Source organism: Oratosquilla oratoria, chromosome 1, assembly GCF_046742065.1.
Source record: "Oratosquilla oratoria isolate Oo_2021 chromosome 1, ASM4674206v1, whole genome shotgun sequence".
In the NCBI taxonomy this organism is placed as follows: Eukaryota; Metazoa; Arthropoda; class Malacostraca; order Stomatopoda; family Squillidae; genus Oratosquilla; species Oratosquilla oratoria.
In genome coordinates, this window is record NC_134777.1 from 97,528,571 (window position 1) to 97,550,400 (window position 21,830).

The 21,830-nt window shown below is 37.6% G+C and overlaps 1 protein-coding gene across 2 annotated transcripts in view; it reads left to right on the forward strand.

Moving 5' to 3' along the window:
- Positions 1-2,270: 2,270 nt before the first annotated feature.
- Positions 2,271-21,830, forward strand: part of LOC143024327 (pentatricopeptide repeat-containing protein 2, mitochondrial-like) — a 40,493-nt gene continuing 20,933 nt past the window's right edge. Inside the window, exons 1-5 of one of the 2 annotated variants that reach the window (XM_076183125.1) lie at positions 2,271-2,429; positions 6,011-6,245; positions 9,164-9,266; positions 19,866-20,060; positions 21,540-21,728. In XM_076183125.1, coding sequence (XP_076039240.1) covers positions 2,351-2,429; positions 6,011-6,245; positions 9,164-9,266; positions 19,866-20,060; positions 21,540-21,728 — 801 coding nt within the window. In that variant the 5' untranslated portion in view covers positions 2,271-2,350. The remainder of the gene's footprint in view (positions 2,430-6,010; positions 6,246-9,163; positions 9,267-19,865; positions 20,061-21,539; positions 21,729-21,830) is intronic. The other variant, XM_076183130.1, reaches the window with a different exon arrangement.

The window sequence follows — 21,830 nt, forward strand, 5'->3', positions numbered from 1 at the left end:
GAAGTTAGTGACAAAGTTTGAGAAGGTGTTTGATAGAAGTAAGCTGAAGATAAATGTGGGCAAAAGTAAGGTGATGAGATGTACAAGGGGAGAGAGTGACAGCAGGCTGGAAGTGAGCATTAAGGGTGAAAGACTGGAGGAAGTGGATAGTTTTAGACACTTGGGTGTGAATGTGACAGGAAAGGGAGGAGTGGGGGTGGAGGTAGAGGTAGAATGTAGATTGAGAGAAGCGAGTAAATATCTTTGTGGATTAAAAAATGTGATGCGAAATAGACATTTAGGAATGGATGCTAGGAGGAGGTTATATGGAGTGATTGTGCCGACAGCACTGCACGAGGCAGAAACATGGAACATAAGAGAGGAAGAGAGAAGGAGTTTAAATGTGTTTTAGATGAAATGTCTGAGAAGTATGATAGGGGTTACTAGGTTAGAGTGAGAAATGAGGAGGTGAGGAGAACAGGGGTGGAAAGGGAGTTGAGAGATAGGATTGATGAAAGAGTATTATGATGGTTTGGACACATGGAACGAATGAGTGAAGAAAGATTAGTAGAAGAGGTGTGGAAAGCAGAGGTGGAAGGAGTGAATATGAGGGGACGTCCTATGATGAGATGGATGGATGGGGTAAAAGGGGCATTACGAAAGAGAGGAATGTCTGTTGAGGAAGGACGGGAGAGGACAGAAAATAGGGGTGAATGGAGAAGGGTTGGGTATGGATGATGCGCTGTGATGCATGAGTGGGGGGAATGGGGGGGGGGGCGAGGGAGCATGTATGAGAAATAAAGTGACGCAGCCCGAAGGGATTTCTTCTCGTCTTCTCCTTTTCGGCATGAAGGGACGGAGAGAAGGGTCGCCGAATTAATGAAGCGGCCTTGCTGTGTATGTGCTGTGCCGTGTGACACTGCTTCTGACCCAAGGCAGTGGACAGGATGCAGGGATGACCCGTCATCCATGAGGTGCCAATATGTAAGGGAGGGAAGAGGGTAGGGGATGGAATGGATGGGAGTGGTTTCTATGCCTTTGTCTTTTTGGCTACCTCCCTTATAAGGGGGAAAATGCCTTTGGTATATGTATGTATGTATGTATGTATGTATGAATATATGTATATATGAATATATGTATATATATATATATATATATATATATATATATATATATATATATATATATATATATTTGTTTTCTACTCCAACAGTGGTTTTTAACGTGATATATTTGTATATTATTTTAAAAACAACAACAAAGGAATTAGTAATTGATTTCTTTTGTATGCTATTTAACTTCTAGAAAGTGGATTTCTGTCGAAAGGTTAGGGGGGAAGTGAAATTTAATATTCATTGGGAACTCATATTGAAAAGAAAAGACAAAAAAAAAAAAAAAAAAAAAAAAAAAACCAGTAAATTTGTCCAAGACGTTACGCAAATCTAGGAATAACACTGAGAGAAGAAGTCAAGTTGTGTGTGGAGCAGATTGGAGTGAAAGATATTGTGGAGGGGATAGAAATAAGAGGAGACGGAAATAGGCATGAATATTAGCCAGACGTGACGTGACGGAGCAGGTGTGTTACTGTATGGAAGCAGCGAGATGGTCAATGTAGAAGTGGGAGACCAGACAATTGAAGAGACGAGATAGAGAGGTTTGCAGGAGTGACGTGACCAAGGTCGGTGGACTTGATATAGGTAATTTATCTATTTAGACATTATTGTTGACCACGCGCCATGACTATTTTTGACAGTGGTTCCATTGCCTGGAGTGAGTGGGAGGACGTTGGAAAGTAATTCGATTGTTGCACGAAGGGATTATGCTCAACATGTCAAGAATTGACTAATGACAATTGATTGGATAAATCATTGTTAGTCCCACCCACGCCCGGAGGGGTTTTCTTTTGTGGCACCAAAGGTCACTCCAGCCCTGGCTTAACCGAACCATATCAACACTTTCAGCTGAATAAGCTCGAGTGAGTGCCGCCTGCCTGAACGAAGGGCTTTATCTCTACATGTTTGAAAGGATAAAACACACCAATACTAGTTAAATCAAACTATTCATGAACACATTCAAACTGAAATTGCACCACGAATAGACCTAGGCCTACTAGGCAAAATAATAAAACATAAAACTACTCCAAGATCTACATAATGTAGTTTACAACTTGTCATTTCACATCCCTTGAACGACTTCTTTAATTCAATGTAGATAAAGACATTCTGGAAAAGGTGCCCTGAAGAAATTTATAACAGCGCATTTTACTTTTTCTTGGATGCTAGAATGCATCAATGTAGCGGTTTTTTCGACAACATTTATAACACAAATATAAACAGCTGTTCTGCGGTCCCACATTACTACGAAAGTCACTATGGCCGGAACTCGAACATTAAATGTGATATGTGGAAGATTATTTAGTAATTTTCCACGTCCTGCATGTATGTCACCAGGTAGCTCGAATCATTCAATATTGTTATATTCTTGTGTAAATTTTCACTACAGTAACAAAAAGACTTGAGTCCAAGAATCATAGAATGTCTATTCATTATTGAAAAAATGTTTGTTTTGTAAGCAAATACGTTTTACCATGTATAATGGCATTACAGTACAGTTCATTTGACATAGACATAGTTTTGTGATGAGATAATTTGAATTGATCAGTCACTAGGTATCGGTACACTGATTTCTCAAGTTGTGTCATACTTAATACTAAGACACAAGACAAGGCTTGCACAAGCCCAAGGACAAGTAATTGACGGATAAGCAGCATACAGATTAACATAATAATGCTTGTTTTTGTTGTTTAAATTATTTTTTCTGTGTTGACAAGTAAACCCTGTCCCTGTGCCAAACCACCAATAAGTGACACCACTCAATAAAAACACAGATGTGGTTATTTTGTATGCTTTTAAATGTTTGTGGTCCTATACATATAATAACACGATGGTTTTGTCTAACTTTTAGTTTAACTTTTAGCATCTCAGAACAGCTGTATGCAATGCTTATTGATGAAATGTTACATTGATTAACAATCTGCTAAACTTGTCAGGTCCAATTATTCTGAAACACGAAAGACAAGGTTACCTATTCTGATAAATGGGCCAATTTTGAGGTGCCAGCAGTACAGTCCTGGTTTTTGTGCCAGCCAAGCAATTTGCATTGGAATAAAGATATTAGTTCACTTTATCACTTATTAATTAAGATTTTCAGTGTGCCCTGGATATGCTGACTTGATTAACAATTCAAGGTACGAGGCAGGTCATGGTGATGGTGTCTTAAAGCTTGCATTGAGCTCCAAGTTGTCAGCAGTGTATCACATCCTAATTATCTCAATATTGATGCAGCCATTTGCTTTGAAAATTGCAGACAATAATATATGGCACAAATAATTTATTTATGCCAATATTAACTAAAAACAATAACTATCATCAAAGTTGTTGGTAGTTGTCAGTAATTAGTATGATTGCTTGTCAATGATTTGGCACAAGGATTACTTGTTGGCAGAGAAAAACTTATTTCTTTAGTGAGTGACAATAACTTTCACATATAATGTAGCAGAAATCAATTTCAGCGCATAAACAAGTTTTATATTAATCTATATGCTACATATCAATCATTTTGAGTTGTTGGTCCTTGTCTGTCCTTGTTGGTCTTTAGTATGACTGGTCAAGTTGATTTTTATGTTCTGTATAAATTCACTTGAATCCATAGTGATCATAATGTTGCACCACAGTCAAAACTAGGGTTCTATTTCAGTATCATGCAAACTTATTTTTCGTTTCTTTTTCATATGAGATATTTATTTTTTCTATGGTTAGGTTAAGTTAAAACTTATTGTACAACATAAGTTTCATGTAAAAATATCTGTGCTTGTGTGATTCTGAAACTTTACTAAAGCTGGTTTATGAATATAACACTGTAAGGGACAGAGGCAGCCTACAAATCATGAAATTTTTTAATAAGAGCCAAAAGAAATACTTTAAAGTTACTCTGCCCTTTAGAGATTCTTAAGATGTGGTTGGGTATCAGCTTAGCTAAGATCAGTCAGTCTGTTGCCCTTGGTATTTCTTGGAGGAAACCTGCAGTTCCCTGGTAAGTAGCCATGGCATCCAATTTGGCCTGTAAATCACTCAGAGGGAATTTTGTTTCTGTTCCAATAAAATGTAAACACATTATTCATTTTCTGTTTTGCACTTGAAAGGTGTATGTTTTCTATGGATAGGGTAGGTTAGTAGCTATTAGACAACATAAGTTTCATGTACTGTTTCATGTTCATCTGTACTTGCATGTTTCTAGAATTTTATTGAGGTTTTGGTTAGGGTGAGAGTAGGTTATCCATGAAGAGCTAAAATGGAAGAAGAAACAACTGGGTGGTGGATGAGAGTGGGATGAGTAGAAGTGGGTGCATGTCTTGGCTGGATACTTCCCTTATGAGGGGGAAGAAGCCTTTGGTATATAGATTGATAGGTAGACTATGCTGTGGATACATATATTTCTACAATTATTTTTGCATACAAGGTACAGTTTTGGTTTATGTCTTATAGAATGGACATCAATTCACTTGAATCAGTACAGAGGAGAATGACCAAAATGATACATGGATTCAGAAATTTACCGTATGAAGAGAGGCTTAGGCACCTTAACCTATACTCTGGAAAGATGCAGAGTGTGGGGTGATGTAATAGAGGTGTTTAAGTGTATCAAAGCCTTTAACAGGGGTGATGCAAGCAGGGTCATCATATTAAGACAACAGGGCAGGACTCACAATAATGCACTGGACAAATTTAGATTTAAGAAGGAAACAGGCAAAAATTGGCTTACTAATAGACTTGGTAACCATGTAGTGAGTGCTGAAACTATCAGTTGTTTTAAGAAATGGTTGGGCGACTTTAGGGATGAGGATGACAGGTGGTAATGGACATGGAACTACCTAGTATAGGCCTTATGGTCTCTTGCAGTCTCCTTCATTCTTATGTTCTTAAGTGTTTCTGCTGTCTAGATCCTGTGACTACTACTGCTCTATATGTTAAGTCTTTTATTTGTATTCACTGTTAAGTCTTTGGTGTGTTGGCTGAAGGTTGTGTGTATATAAGAATTAGGCCTATATTTTATGGTTTTTGGTTTATTCTTAACTGTTAGTGCTTCTTTGATTCTTGATAGTCAGGGGTAAGTAGTATCATTGATGAGTTTGATGACTTCCGAGGGGAAGCAGATATTCTGTTTTGTCCCAGCCAAAGTTCTAGCTTGTTGAGGTAGATACATAAGAGTTTGGTAGTGATTTTGTAGTTGCATTGTTGAAGTATTATTCAAAGGTCATCCATAGAGTTGAGAGTTTTGATCTTGCACTCTGGTTTTGGTGTGGGGAAATCATGTGTGATTTAATCCTGTTTTTAGTTTAACATCTCAAACTACCTCTCTCAGAGAGTATTAGAATAGTGCATCTCTATGGAGGCACATTACATTGCTCTAAATCTCACAGCCAGCAGACATTCCAGATCACCTGTGTAAAGGCTAAATAATGTTTGTAATAATGCTGCTCCTTCAGAGACTTAAAATTAGCTAAGATTACATGTGTATCCCAGTACTTCTCAAACCTGGTACATTGTACTGATTTATTGCATATTTGGATATTCATAACCATAGTAATGATGTACTATACTCCCTATCCTTGCCTATGGTACACATAACAAAATGTGTGTTGTACCATCTGAGAGAAAATAAATTCATATATTAGTATGAGCATATTAATGAATTACAGAAGAACTGAATAATATATGAATGGATGATTTGCCCAAAAATCTAAGTATAGACACCCATAATTGAGTGAAGAAGACCTTGTTAGATTATTTATTAAACTGAATCGCATAATTGTAAATTTTGGTTTTGTAAGGATAATTTTTTTTTTCTGAATTATGCTCCCTTGATCGCAATCAGTCAGTTCAGGAAAGGTTTTTAACAATATTTTGGTTAAGGATGAAAAGAAACTTCAACTCTGATGCAAAATATTATTGATATTTCCATTATTTTACAGTTATTCAGCGGCACTTATACTGTGCAGCCTCATTAGGTATAAATGGATATGAAAAGGAACGAGCAAAAGCAGCTCTCCAGTTTTCTGGTATAGAGGATAACTTTCGAGAAAGGATGTTTTCCTATTTTGAAAAGGAGGATAAGAATTTAGTATTTACTGAAGATCTTAAGGCCATGGTTCATCTTGCTAAGTCAGATCCAAGAGATATTACACTTGTGGAAAATATGTTGACCAAGTAAGTAATACATTGAGTATCCATGGCACTTATGTTTTTTGATATTTTACTATTTCATATTTTGTAACAGGAATGACCCTAGTTTTTAACAGTGAACTACTATTATAACAGAAAAGTGCCCTTATTGTTGCCTATTTATTCAGTCCAGAGTCTGAAAAGCAGAATGGTTTCTCTGTTTTGCCCTCATTTGATTCTGTATAGTATATTTTTTTGCTGAAAAGGTAATTTTACTTTAGTTTTTGCTGCTTTTGTTTTTAATATTTTTTGTATTGTTTTCTGTATGCATGGCATTTACCAAAAGTTTGAAAAGATAACCAGTAATATGATAATTTTTTCATTTAATACAGTTACCATTGAGATCTGTCAGCCTTCTGATTTTATATATATATGTATTGTTGCCTATTTGTTCAGTCCAGGGTCTGAAAAACAGAATGGTTTCTCTGTTTTGTCCTCATTTGATTCTGTATAGTATATTTTTTGCTGAAAAGGTAATTTTACTTTAGTTTTTGCTGCTTTTGTCTTTAATTTTTTTTTATTGTTTTTTGTATATATATATATATACATATACATACAGACGCTCCTCAACTTACGTTTTAGTTACATTCCGAACGGCCGAACGTAAGTTGAAAATGAACGTAAGTTGTTACTGTACCATACATCTGTAAATTCTATTACCCTATCTTATAAAACACCCCTAAATCATTAATAATACACATAACATTGTAAAATAACATTAATTTCAAATAAATTAAATTCAAGCAGCATAAATTGAGATGGTGGAGGAGTAGGAGGAGGATGAGGCAAGGCACGTTCAGTCTGTCATTTGTGCCATGTAAACAATGGACGCAGCGTCATGCGCAAGTATCGTTTGAACTACAGAGCGCGCCTAAACTAAAAAAATTCACTTTTTTTTTTTTTTACAATATTTTTTTACTGTTCAAACGTAAAATCGAAAAAATGTAAAACGAATGAACGTAAGTAGAGGAGCGTCTGTATACAGACGCTCCTCAACTTACATTTTAGTTACGTTCCGAACGGCCGAACGTAAGTTGAAAATGAACATAAGTTGTTACTGTACGTTCCAGTAATGTATGACCGTTCATACTGTAGTATACATCCATAAATCCTATTACCGTATCTTATAAAACACCCCTAAATATTTAGTTATAAACATAACATTGTAAAATAATAATATTAATTTCAAATAGATTAATTTTAAGCAACATAAAGTGAGATGGTGAAGGAGAAGGAGGAGGGGGAGGAGGAGGAGGCAAGGCACGTTCAGTCTGTCGTTTGTGCCATGTAAACAATGGACGCAGTGTCATGCATAAGTATCGTTTGAACATCTCGTACTACGGAGAGCATGCTAAACTGAAAAATTAACTCTCAAAAAAAAAAAAAATTACAGTAAGTTTAAACGTAAAATCGAAAAAACGTAAAACAAATGAACGTATGTAGAGGAGCGTCTGTATATATATATATATATATATATATATATATATATATATATATATATATCACAAACAGGTGGAATGGATGGGGGAATGGGGGGTGAGGTAGTGTGTGTGAGCAAAAATTTTGACGCAGCCCGAAGGGATTTCTCCCCGCCCTCTCCTTTATATGGGGGGACGGAGAGGGGGGGTCGCCGATTTAATGAAGCGGCCTTGCTGTGGATGTGCTGTGTCTTGCGACACTGCTTCTGACCCAGGGCAGTGGACAGGGTGCAGGGATGACCCATCATCTAGGAGGTGCTAAGATGGGAGGGAGGGTGGAGGGGTGTGGAGTGTTTTCGGGGATGGAATGGGTGGGAATGATTTTATGCCTTGTCTTTTTTGGCTACCTCCCTGGTAAGGGGGAAAAAGTCTTGGTATATGTATGTATGTATGTATATATGTGTGTGTGTGTGTGTATATATATATATGTATATATATATATATATATTTATATATATATATATATATATATATTTATATATATGAAATAGAGAATAAGTACTAACACCTATTCTGTACCATTCTTTAATGATTATGATTGTTTCCTGTAACCTGTACTCCAAATATTCAGGAATTGACAGCATAGTTGTATAGTCAGTATTTCAAGAACATTCGTAGCACCCTTACAGATCTGAGTCACATTGCAATTTTTCATGTTTAGAGACAAATCTCCATTCATAGAGGAATGTTGATCTTCTTTTTATCTTTTAATATCCCTTGTTTCTGCTGTCATTAAATCGCTCCCAGGACCAATGATGGGTACAGGCAAGTGATGGTCCTGCAAGATGGATTTTAGAGAAAATCATCTCTCTGCCACCCATCTTCAAAATGCATCAATGCCTTCATCTTCAGTAGGAGGTGCATTCTCAAGGGACTGATACATGGTCTTAGGACTGGATCCAAAATCTCTTTCCATTAGTATAATATGGTTTTTTAATATCTGTTGCTTGAACTGCATTATTCAGTTAAGAGGATCATAATGTATTTATAATGCAAATGGTTGGATACTAGTTATCATTTGTAAGAAAGAGTATCAGTAGTATTGCGAATGTGCATATAAGATAATACTTATTATATTTAGAAAATATGCCAATATTTTATTTGCTGCCATTGAGACATCAAGAGATTCAGTCTCTTCATTTGAATATTTAATTTTTTTTTGTAGGAAGATTTGGTCAACATAAGCCACCAATATGACAACCTCAGTTTTGTATTGATCCAGTTGTATATATACATACATACATATATATATATATATATATATATATATATATATATATATATATATATATATATATATATATATATATATATATTTGATTAGGGTCCATGTAATGCAGTTTAGTGTATATTAAGGTTATAATTTATTCTTGTTCATTTATATTGTTATTGGAATATATGATAATGGTTGATGCATTTTATCAGGTTCAACAGCCAGAATAAAGGGATGCGATTTGGAAACTACACCTTTGGAACTGTCGTAATGCGAATGTATCACTTTCTTGGCTGCCCACAAGAAGCCTTGCAGGCAAGTGAGCATGTACTGTTGTTGTGGTGTATATATCCTCTCTGTCTGTCTCTCTCTCTCTCTCGCCCTCACTCTCTCTCGCCCTCACTCTCTCTCTTTCTCTCTCTCTCTATCTCTATCTCTCCATATGTTTGTATTTGCCTAATTGTAGTACTGTATACAGGAAAGGAGCAATGCTCATTTGGTCCTGTCTACTATTCTCTATTTTTCTAACATAACTACTCAAATTCATGTACAGTTCCAACTTAATCTAAATCAGTGATTTCCAGTTATCATTTTAGATTTGAATTTGAGTATTAATTGAGCTTGAGCTATATCACTTTCTAAGCTATTCCACATACTTATACATCTACGTGGAAAACCGTATTTCTTCACACCCTTTTGACATGTCTCTTAATTCACTTCCATGACCTCTTAAAGCCCTCCCATCTTTAATTAGGAGATCTCTTCTATCAATGCAATCTATCCCCTTTAGTGACCTGAACACTGTAATCATGTCACCTCCTTTTCTTCAATCTTTCAAAATTGGTAGACTCAGTGCTTTTAGTCTTTCCTCATATGTTTTATCTGCTAGGCTGGGGACCTGTTTGGTTGCTGTCCTTTGTATTCTCTCAATCTTGCTTATATCCTTCACTCTATGTGGGGACCATACAACTGACACATATTCCAGTCTTGGACATATCAGCGTTTTGAGTTTTTTTTATCATCTCTTCATCCATATAATAGAATGCTACTTTAATCTTCTGCAGTAGTTCATATGTCTCTCCCACAATCCTGCTGATATTTCTGTCAGGTGACAGGTTGTCTTTTATCAACACTCCCAAGTCTTTCTCCTCTTTTGCTTTGGTAATGTGTTTGCTTCCCAAGGAACAGTTTAAGGATGGCCTTTCACTGCTATTGACCATTTCTAGTACTTTGCATTTTTTGGTATTGAACCTCATTTCCCATTCTTGGCTTCATGCAATAATAGTATCTAGGTCTTTTTGCAATGTTCTAACTGTCCTCTCATTTTTCACTCTTCTCATGATTTTTGTATCATCAGCAAACATGTAGGCATAGCTTGTTGTTCCTTCCATTATGTCATTAATATAGACAAGCACTGAACCTTGTGGAACTATGCTCGTTATTGCTCTCCAGCTTGACATCTTGTTCTTTACTACTGTCCTCATGTATCTTTCCATTGAAAAATCTTTAATCCATTCTAGTAGTTTGCCTCTCAGTCCTCCAACATGCTCCAATTTCCACATAAGTCGACTGTGAGGTACTTTATCAAATGCCTTCTCTAGGTCCAGGTACACGCAGTCCACCCACCCCTCTCTCTTGCAGCACATCAATCACTCTCGAGTAAAAGCTTAAAAGGTTCGACACACATGACCCTCCAGATCTGAAGCCAAACTGACTGTCAGAATGTTCATCTTTTCAAGATATTTGGTCCATTGATCTTTCACAATCCTTTCACATAATTTCACTATTGTGCTGGTTAGTGATACTGGCCTATAATTTAGTGGTGTTTCCTTGTTTCCACCTTTGTGAATTGGCACCACGTTTGCCCTTTTCCAATCAAGTGGCACAATGCCTTCTTTCAATGAACATGTAATAAGACTGGATCTTGTCTGCTAGTTGTTCCCTACATTCTTTAAGTATCCAGTTTGAGATCCTGTCAAGTCCTGAGGCTTTTGTCACATCCAATGATCCCAGGAGATTGAGCACTTCCCTCACTTCTACATTTATATCTGCTAAACCTGGTTTTTTGCTCCCCTCACTTTTCTCCAAAAAGTTGCACTCTTTTGTGAAGACCGATTGGAAACCTTCATTCATTATTTCTGCCTGAGCAGAGGCTTCTTCAAAGACTTCACCAACCATTATTGGTGATTTCTTCCCCATGTCTCAATTTATCATTTATAAACCTGTAAAGCAGTTTTGATTCATCTTTGCATTTTTCTACTATGCCTCTTTCAAAATTGTTTTCTTCTTCACTGCAAATTTTGGTATAATCTTTCCAAGCTTTTTTGTAAGCTTCTTTTGTTTTATTGCTTCTTTTCTTTCTCCATTCTCCCCAAGACACATCCCTGGCCTTCCTTTCTCTAGTCTTTGGCACATGTTTGTTCACTCCTAGGTTGTGAATGTCAAGGAAGATTTCCCATTTTCTCCTTATTCCTGTGGTATTAGATGCATGTTATTGTGAGATTAAAAGCTGCTCAGTAGCATACAGCTGATACTTTAGGGTCTATAAGGGGCCCCTATGGACCAGAGTCACATTTTTTTCTGTGAGAGAGGAAACCTCTACTCATAGAGAAATGATACTACTTTACCATACTGCGACAGTCCCTCCGTTATGCTGTCCCCTCACTCTTAATACTGTCCTGTACCACTTCTCTGAATATTCATTTCCTTTTTTGCCGAACCCTGTGGTAGGGGAGAGAAAATATTGCCACTGAGTGTTCCCACTTGAGTTGTAAAAGGTGACAAAAACGGGACGGGGATAGGACTAGACATCCTTCTCTCTACCCCAAACGAGGACATAAAAAAAAAAAAAAAAAAAAAAAAAAAGGCATAAGAGGGTGTGGGAGGAGTTTTCCAACCAGAACCCTAAGGTTTGGGTCTTTTAATGTGCATGGATGTGGTACAGATGAGAGTAAAAGGGAAGAGATAGGCAGTATGTTTATGAGAAGAAAGATGGATGTGTTGGCATTGAGTGAAACAAAATTGAAAGGAAGGGGCGAGTTTGAGTTTGGGAGGGTGTCAGGAGTGAAGAGAGGATGAGGGAGAGAAAGGTAATGTGGATGAAGGTGAAACTGGGGAGGAAGATGTGGGTCTTTTTAAGTGTATATGGGCCTGGTAGTGAGAAGGGTGTAGAGAAAAGGGAGACTTTTTAGACATTTAAATGAGTGCATAGAAGGTTTAGGGAGAAATGTCAATGTAGTGGTATTGGCAGAACTCAATGCTAGGGTAGGGGATGAACCAATAGATAGAGTGTTTGGAAAGTGCGAAGTTTCAGGAAAAAATTGTAGTGGAGAGATGATGGAGATATGTCTAGAGAGTTGATTATAACAAATACAATGTTTAGGAAGAAAGTCAAGTACACATGGGAGAGGGTGGTGGGTAGGTGGTAGACAGGGCTTTAATGGACTATATTGTGGTAACCAGGAGAAGAGTAGGAAGTGTTTTTGGATATGCATGTTCAAAGGGGAGAGAGTGGGGAAATATCAGATCATTTTTTTGTGGAAGGTAAGTTGAGTGTGGAGGATAGATGGAGATAGGGGAAAAAGTACAGAAGGTAAGGAAGTGCTTAGAGTAAACTGCTTAAATGAGAAAGAAAAGGGTAAGGAGTACAAGAAGAAGTTGAGAGAAGAGTGGGAGGGAATGAAGTATATAGTAAAACTAGGAGTGGAGGAGTGGGGATGTTTCAAAGAGGGAGTCACAAAGTGTGCAAAGATGATGTGTGGAACAAGGAGGACAGGAGGAAATTGAAGGAAGGGTAGTGAATGGTGGGATGATGAATCAAAGAAGGTTGTAGAAGAGAAGAAATGAGTATTCACAAATTGGTTACAAAATAGGACAAGAGATTCATATGAGAGGTACAAAGAAAAGAGAAGTAAAGCATAAGATAAAGAAGGGAAAAATGAGAGCAGATATGAAATGTGGTAAGGGTATGAGAGAAAATTTTGAAAGTAATAGTAAGATAATTTAGAAAAAAAAAAAAAAAAAAGGTAAAAGGTGCAGATGGAGAGATGATAATGGAAGAGATGGTAGTAAGAGGAAGATGGGCAGAGTATTTTAGGGAGTTGCTAAATGTGAAGGAGGATAGGGAGGGAAAGGTAGTTCCAGTGGGAAAAGCTAAGAAAATGACAGTAATGAATGAGGAAAATGGATGAGAAATAAAAAAAGATAAGGTGAAAGTAGTTATTAAAATGATGAGAGCAGGTAAGGTACAGGAGTCCCTCAAATAACGCGGGGGTTAGGTTCCTGAAATTACCGCGTATGACCAAATCCGCGTATGCTGACTTTCCATATTAAATACCGAGAACCGTATGTATGTATTTACCTAGTTGTATTTTACGGGAAGGGGAGCTATGCTCGTGGTGTCCCGTCTTCATATCTCATTTTATCTAAACTATTTTTAAATTCATGTATTGTTTTTGCACACACCACTTTCTCATCTAACTTGTTCCAACTGTCTATTACTCTGTGAGGAAAGCTGTTCTTTTTCAGATCTCTTCTATAGCTGTCTTTTTTTATTTTCTTTCTGTGTCCTCTTGTATTTCTATCATCCCATTTTATCAGATTCTCTCTATCAGTAATTTCTATGCCTTTCATGATTCTGTAAATAGCTATCAAATCTCCTCTCTTCTTTGCTCTAGTGTCTGTAGTTCAAGTTTTGCTAGTCTTTCTTCATATGATAGTTTTGAGAGTGTTGGTGCCAATTTTGTAATTGCTCTTTGTATTCTTTCAAGTTTTGTTATACATTTTTTTGTACTTGGTGACCATATTATTGCTGCGTATTCCAATCTTGGTCTTATCAACTTCTTATGTGGTACTTTGTCAAAAGCTTTTTTTTATGTCTAGAAATGCACAATCAGCCCATCCATCTCTTTCTTGTATTATATCTATTAGCCTTGAATAGAAACATATTAAATTGGTGACGCATGATCGTCCTTGTCTGAATCCAAATTGCCTTGGATTTAACACTTTGTTTTTTTCTAAATATTTTACCCATCTACTTTTGAAAATTGTTTCACAAATTTTTGCTATTGTACTTGTTAGAGAGACTGGTCTATAGTTGTTAGGGTCTTCTTTATTTCCTCCTTTATATATGGGTACTATATTTGCTTTTTTCCAATCTTCTGGAACTTTTCCTTCTTTCAAGGAACTGTTTATTATGCTATGTATTTTGTCTGCCAGTTCATTCCTGCATTCTTTCAGAATCCAGTTTGCTATTTCATCTGGTCCATGCGATTTTCTGACATCAAGATTACTCAAGTGTTTCAATATTTCGTTCTTTGTTACTTCTATTTCTTTCATGGGAGGGACTTTCTCTTTCCATTCGATCTCTTCAGGTTGTATGTTCTCCCTTGTAAACACTGATTTAAAATGTTTGTTCATAATTTCCGCCATTTCAATTTCCTCTGTGTATTCAACTCCTTGTCTTAATTTCTCCAAGTCTTGTTTGTTTTTCAATTTGTTGTTTACAAATCTGTAAAATAGTTTTGGTTGATCTTTACACTTTTCTATGACATCTTTTTCATATTTTCTCTTTTCCTCTCTGCACGTTTGTACATATTCATTTCTATAGCAAGTATATATTTTCCATTTTTCAGGCCTGTCTTTTTTCCATCTGGTCCAAGCTTTGTCTCTTTTGTCTTTTAACTCCCTACAACTTTTATTGTACCAGCATTTTACATATTCTTTTTCTTGTTTTTGTCTTGGGACATACTTTTCCACTCCTTTTTTGTAAATTTTTGTCAAAATATTCCATTTCTCTTCCACTGTTGTTTCTTCTTTGTATATTTCTTCCCAGTTTTCTTTTTGAAAGAATTCTCTTATTTTATCAAAGTTTGTTTTTTCATACATTCTTCCTTTTCTATATTGTTCATTTCTTTTCATGTATTTTTCTTCATTTAGTTCCAGTTCAATCAATATGTGGTCACTTTTACTTATTGGTGTTTTATATTCAATCTTGTCCACTATTCTAGGTTCAGATGTAATTATTAGGTCTAGTCTCGATGGTTCTTCCTCATTTCTATACCTAGTGTTCTCCTGTATCCACTGTGTCATTGTATTGTCAGTAATCATCTCAAGTAGAGCGTTTCCCCATGAGCCGTCTCCACCCTTTACTGTCATTTCTTCCCAGCAGATTTCTTTGCAATTAAAGTCGCCCATCATAACTATTCTTCCTCCATCTTCCATTATCTTATTTAATGTTATCTTTGTGTCCTCTAACATACTTTTATGTTCACTCTCTTCCCACGAGGCTGTTTTCGGAGGCACATAATTTATCACAAACTTTCTGCTCTTCTTATCTCTGTCTTTCACTTCGATCATAATCATCTCTACTGTATTCTTTCCATATGTGACACACCTCACGTTTATATCCTTCTTAGTCAGGAACATAACTCCACCCCCTTGCTTTGTCTCTCTGTTTCTAATCCAATAATTATATGCATCATGTCCTACACTGTTGGGTGGTAGTGGACCTTTTAATTTTGTTTCTACAATTCCCATTATGTCCGGTTCTTTTTCCTTCAAATAATCATTCAGCTCATTCAATCCTGTTATTAATCCATCTATATTTGTGTAAGACACTCTTAGTTTTCTGCCACTTCCATTGTGTTCTCTGTTTCCCTTTTGTTTTTCTCTTGTATGTCGAATTGCCTTAGTTTCATATTCACTACTCTCCAATAGAATCTCTCTTTTTCTGACTCCGTTCTGCTCTCGTTTTTTTCCTTAGCTTCAAGTCTTTTCTTTTTTTCTTCCTCTCTTCTTTATTCATTTCCCTTTTTATCCATACCTTTTTATATTGTTCACTTGTTGCTAGTTTCCCTGTTTTGGATAAGATATTCTCTGCCGTCGTTTGTGACCTGAATTTAATCTTAATTGGTCTGGTCTTATCTGTACTATACTTTCCGAGTCTGAACTTCTCTTTGATTTGTTTCATTATTTCTGGTTCATCTTCCTGAACTAATTGTAGTAAACTGCTTACTTTTTCATTTTCCTCTTTGATTCTTGAGGTTCTATCTGGGTTATGTTTCTCTTCCATTCCTAATATAATTATACATTTCTTTTTGTCTGCTAAGTCTCTTACAATATTCTCCTTCTGTCTCATCACTTTGATAACTGAGTCTTCAGTTTGTTCTTTCATTTGCTGTTTAATTATATCAGTAAATGCAACTTTACTATTTTCCTGTATCTTTCTCCACCCCTGTGCCTCTTTTGCTATTGTTTCTTTATTGTCTTTATTGTTCCTTTTTAATTCTTTATTCTCCTCTTTTACTTCTCTTAACTGTCTTTTTAGTTCTTCTATTTCATCAGTTAAGTTTTTGTTCGCCTTCTCTAGTTCTTCCAATCTTTCAAACTTTTCTGCAAGTTTTGACATTTTACCGAACCTAACCTCCCAATGTTCAGTCATTTCTTCAAGCCTTTCCTCCAGTTTTGCTAGTCGGGGGAAGTTGGTATCCGCCTCCCCCTCTTTAAATCCTTGGAAATTGTTATCCTCACCTTCCATTGAATTGTTCTTATCTATGTTTCTAATCTTTACATTTTTGTTAGACATTTCGTCGTCACTAAATTGGTCGGGACCTCTTTTGTTTACATGGCGTCTGCCTGCCTGGGCCAAGTCCTCTCCTTCTTCATTTCCTTCCATTTCCCTCAGTAATCCCTCCCCTTCTCCTTTTTCCTCACTTTCCCCTACACCACGAGCAATTTCCCCCCCCCCCCCTGTAAATACAATAGGTACTTCCTTTGCTTCGGGATCCACGAAATTTCACTTTTTCTTCAGAACGTCCTCTAAGCCGTCCGTTCGTTGAAGTGTGTGTGTGTGTGCGTGCGTGCATGTATGCGTCTGTGTTAACATGTACAAGTAAGCATGTACGTGCGTGTGTCTGTGTTCGTATTTGTGTGTACACGCACGCGCATTCACAACATACACTGGTTGTCTAACACGTGTCTACGTGTGCGTGTCTACACGTGTGTAAGCGTGTATATGTCTGTTTTTGATCTCCCAAACCACCACCGCCAGTAACAAGAACCTCATAAGAGAAATTAAGACACGACAAGCGCAGTCATTATCAGACTTATTAGTTGTGTTCCAAACGAAAGAAACATTACACTTTAACAGGTTAGGGCGGTAAAATTGTTTGCGATGTTGCCGCGTGTGTGCGTATGCGTGCCCGACTCGGCGCGAATTTTAAAACGGTTCTCTACATTTGAGATGGTTTTGAAATAAAATCCGCGTATGATTGAATCCCCGTTATTTGAGGGACCCCTGTACCTGGGTTACAAGGGTGTCATGTGGAGTGTCTAAAAAAGGGAGGTACAGTGATAGTGGAGTGGCTTGTGAGGTTGTTTAATGTTTATCTAAAAGAGGGTAGAGTGCTGGACTACTGGAGGAGTGCTTGTATAGATCAGCTTTATAAGGGAAAAGTGGCAGGTGTGAACTTGGTAGTTTCAGAGGGATCAGTTTGTTGAGTGAAGTTTGGGAGGCTTATGGGAGGGTTTAAATTGAGAGGATTATGAGAGGAACAAAGGGAGTAGTTGGTGAGGAAGAGTGTGGGTTTAGGACAGGTAGGGGTTGTGTGGATCAGATTTTTGTGGTAAGACAGATATGTAAGAAAACTTTAGGAAAAGATAAAGATGATTTTTGGGCTCTAATGGATTTTGGAAAAGCTTATGACAGTGTCGAAAGGAAGGCACTGTGGGAGGTTATGCAGATATATGGTACAGGAGGAGAGCTATTGAGAGCAGTCAAGAGTTTTTACAGGAGTAGTAGAGCCTGTCTTAGAATTAGAAATGGAGAGAGTGAGTGGTTTGAGGTAAAGGTGGGATTTCACCAGGGATGTGTTATGTCACCTTGGCTGTTCAATTTATACATGGATGGGGTGGTGCAAGAGGTAAATGCAAGGGCAATAGGATGGGGATTGGAGATAGTTAAAGAAAATGGGGAAAAGTGGGAGATAAGCCAGTTGTTGTTTGCTGATGACACTGCTTGTAGCAGGGTCAGAGGAGGGAAGGAAGTTAGTGACAGAGTTTGGGGAGCTGTGCGAAAGAAGGAAGTTGAAGATAAATGTGGGTAGAAGTAAGGTGATGAGATGTACGAAGGGAGAGGATGACAACAAATTTGAAGTGAGTATTAAGGGAGAGATATTGGAGGAAGTGGATAGCTTTAGATACTTGGGTGCAAATGTGATGGGAAAGGGAGGAGTGGAGGTGGAGGTAGAATGTAGATTGAGAGAAGCAAGTAAATGCCTTGGGGGATTAAAAAGTGTAATGAGAAATAGACATTTGGGAATGGATGCTAAGAGGAGATTGTGCCGACAGCACTGTATGGGGCAGAAACATGGAACATAAGAGAGGAGTTTAATTGCGTTTAAGATGAAATACCTGAGAAGTATGGAAGGGGTTACTAGACTGGATAGAGTGAGAAATGAGGAGGAGAGCAGGGGTGGAAAAGGTGTTGGGAGATAAGGTTGATGAAAAAGTATTGGGATGATGTGGTCACATGGAAAGCATGAGTGAAGAAAGATTAGTAAAAGAGGTGTGAAAGGCAGAGGTGGAGGGAGGGAACATGAGGGGGGATGACTAAGTATGAGATGGATGGATGGAGTAAAAGGGGCAGTGGGAAAGAGGGGATGTCTGTTGAAGAAGGGAGAAGACAGAAGATAGGGGTAAGTAGAGAATGGTTGTGTGTGGATGATGATGTAATACATGGAAGGGAGTGGGTGGGGGATGGGGGTAAGGGATTTCTTCCCGTCATCTCTTTTTCTGCATGTGGGGTTGGGGAGGGGGGTGATGCCAGTTAAGTGAAGCGGCCTTGCTGTGGATGTGCTGTGTCTTGCTTCATTGCTTCTAACCCAGGGCAGTGGGTGAGATGCAGAGATGGCCCATCATCTAGGAGCTAAGAAAAGAGGGAAGGAGGGAGTGGTGGTGAATGGGAGTGGAGTATGTGGGGATGAAATGGGTGGGAGTGGATTTATTCCTTTGACTTTAGCTACCTCCCTTGTAAGAAAAAAAAAAACCATTGGTATATGTATGTATGTATTCATGAATTCCTCTCAAATTGTTTCTTCAATTAATTTTCTCAACCCTAAGTAATCTGCTTTCCTAAAATTTAGTCTCCCTTGCCTGTGTGATTCATTCCTTGGCTATATTTCCTCATCCTCCAGCTGAAATTCAGTTGTAAGATGGTAATTTTTTCCTATTGGGCAAAGGTAGTTCAAGGAGCTGATGATGTCTGGCTCTTTGGTTAGTAACAGATCTAATCTTGTGGGGGTGTCATCTCCTCTTGCCCATGTGTTTACCTAATTGCAGTTACAGGAAAGGAGCAATGCTCATAGGGTCCTGTCTCCTATTATCTAATTTTCTAACATTCCTAGACTCAAATTCATGTACAGTTCCAACTTAATCTATATCTTTGATTTCCAATTATCATATTTAGATTTGAACTCGTGTATTGATTGAGCTTGGGTTATATCACCTTCTAAGCTATTCCACATATTTATACATCTATATGGGAAACTGTATTTCTTCACATGCTTTTGACATGTGTGTCCTCTTTCATTTCTTCCTTTCTTTTATGGAATTGGTTACCATATAGTAACTTTATTTAGATTCAAAAAACTTTGCACAAGTCTATTTGCTTGACTTGAGGTCAAGTATTGGAGTGAGTGGGTTAGGGCATCATTACTTGTGGTGAAGGTCGAGGGGATGGCGGTCCGAATCCTGCCACTGGTGAAGTTAAACCAAAGGCATAGTTCATTAAATTCCATACTACAAAGCCTTCTGTGAGGAGCACCATCCTAGCCCTCCAATAGGGGGGAGTGTGTGATTATAAACTATATCATCATCATATATTTTCATATATATTTTTTCCAACCTTTGTTGCAGGCCATGCATTCTGATGGGATGGAAGGTGTTTTTGACCAGATTTCTGCCTATCAAGTGCTCATGGATTTGCTCTTCAGGAATGAAAGATATCAAGATACCATTGATATTTTTCAGCACTTCCAAGAAAGGCAGCTCACTGTGACCAAGTTCCCTAAGACTGTGGTCACACTTCTCCTTGCATCCTGTTATAAATTGGTATGTTATAAAACTCCTCAGTAAGATGACATTTACATACATACATATACCAAGGCTTTTTCCCCCTTACAAGGGAGGTAGCCAAAAAGGGAAAGGCATAAAATCATTTCCACCCATTCCATCCCTGAATACACTCCACACCCCTCCACTCTCCCTCTTATCTGAGCACCTCCTGGATGACGGGTCATCCCTGCATCCTGTCCACTGCTCTGGGTCAGAAACAGTGTTGCAAGACACAGCACATCCACAGCAAGGCCGCTTCATTAAATCGGCGACCCCCCCCTCTCCATCCCCCCATTGCATAAAAGGAGAGGACGGGGAGAAATCCCTTTGGGCTGCGTCAAATTTTGCTCAGACATACTACCTCACCCCCCATCCCCCCCTGCCCATTCCACCTCATGCAATCACAACATTATCCATATACAACCATATGATAAAAAAAAAAAAAAAAAAAATGACATTTAACTAGAGGAAATAGGTTGGTGGCAGTTAGAAAAACATACAAATTAGTCTTAAATGCAGTAAAAGAGCTTAACTGGGAATTCTACAACATAGCTATCTATTCTATATACCAAAAACGTCTTCCCCCTTATAAGGGAGGTAGCCAGCCAACGAATGCTCTCAGCCCTACCCATTCCACTCCTATCCGTCACCCTTTTGCTTCCCTTTCATTTGAACCCTTCATGGATGAAGGCTCATCCCTGTCTCCTGTCCATTGCCTGGGTCAGAGGTATTTATGAGTAATAAAGATTTTACTGATAACCATAATTAGATAACATATAAGGAATGAAGAAAATGGCTCCTCCCTTTCTGTCTTCTTTTCTCTTCTTTAATTTTTTTTTTTGCAGATAGATAGACTACCAAAGATAGGTTGGTTTGTAATTCTTATTCATGTACAGAAGGTGATATAGATTAGTGGCCTTGGGTCCTGGAGCCCCTAAGTTTTTCCAGCTGCTTCAAAGATAGGCCACAGATAAAATCCAGTTGTAGGTATTGGCTGCTAGATGATTTTAGTCAGTAATGATGTTGCATTGCCCTGGTCTGTTAGGATAGACAGACCTGCATTCCTCAGGGAAACTTAGGCTATCATTGGACATTCCCACATGTCAGATATGTTGTTTATGTTATGTTTGTTTAGGTTGTTTAGGTGTTGTTAATGAAAGATATTCTTAGAGATGGTGGATAGTGTAGGTGTCTGTGTAGCAGTGTGCAAGCACCATTAAGTGTATTGTCTTTTTGTATGTAAGAAGGTGTATTCACTCCATAGCCTAGCAAGGTGATGAAAGAATTATCAGAAAGTTAAACAATTTTACTCAATTGAGAGATTTATGAACAAACAGGTTGCAACCACTGCTGTAGACAAAATTTTAAGTAATTGATTTTTCTTTTATGCTTGAATTCATGATGGAACTCTAGAAATAACAAGTTCTGCTTACCATAATATTTAGATATATTTATCATATTTTTATTTCACCACAGAATACTCCAGAAAGTTTTGAGACAGCACATAAAGCTGTTGCAGACAGTGTAGAGTATGGGGCCAAATTAACATTACGTGCCATAGCCTTTGCAACAGCACTGGCACGGAATCAAGGACATCCTCATATTGCCATGGAGATATTGAGTGCTTGTGGAACACACCACCCTTTTATTGTAAAAAACTTGTGGGTAAGAATTTTTTTATTCAGATTTGCATTAGATTATATCATTAACTTGTTGTTTTGATTCTATAGAACCAGTGTATTTAAGTTTTTGAATACAAGATCACTT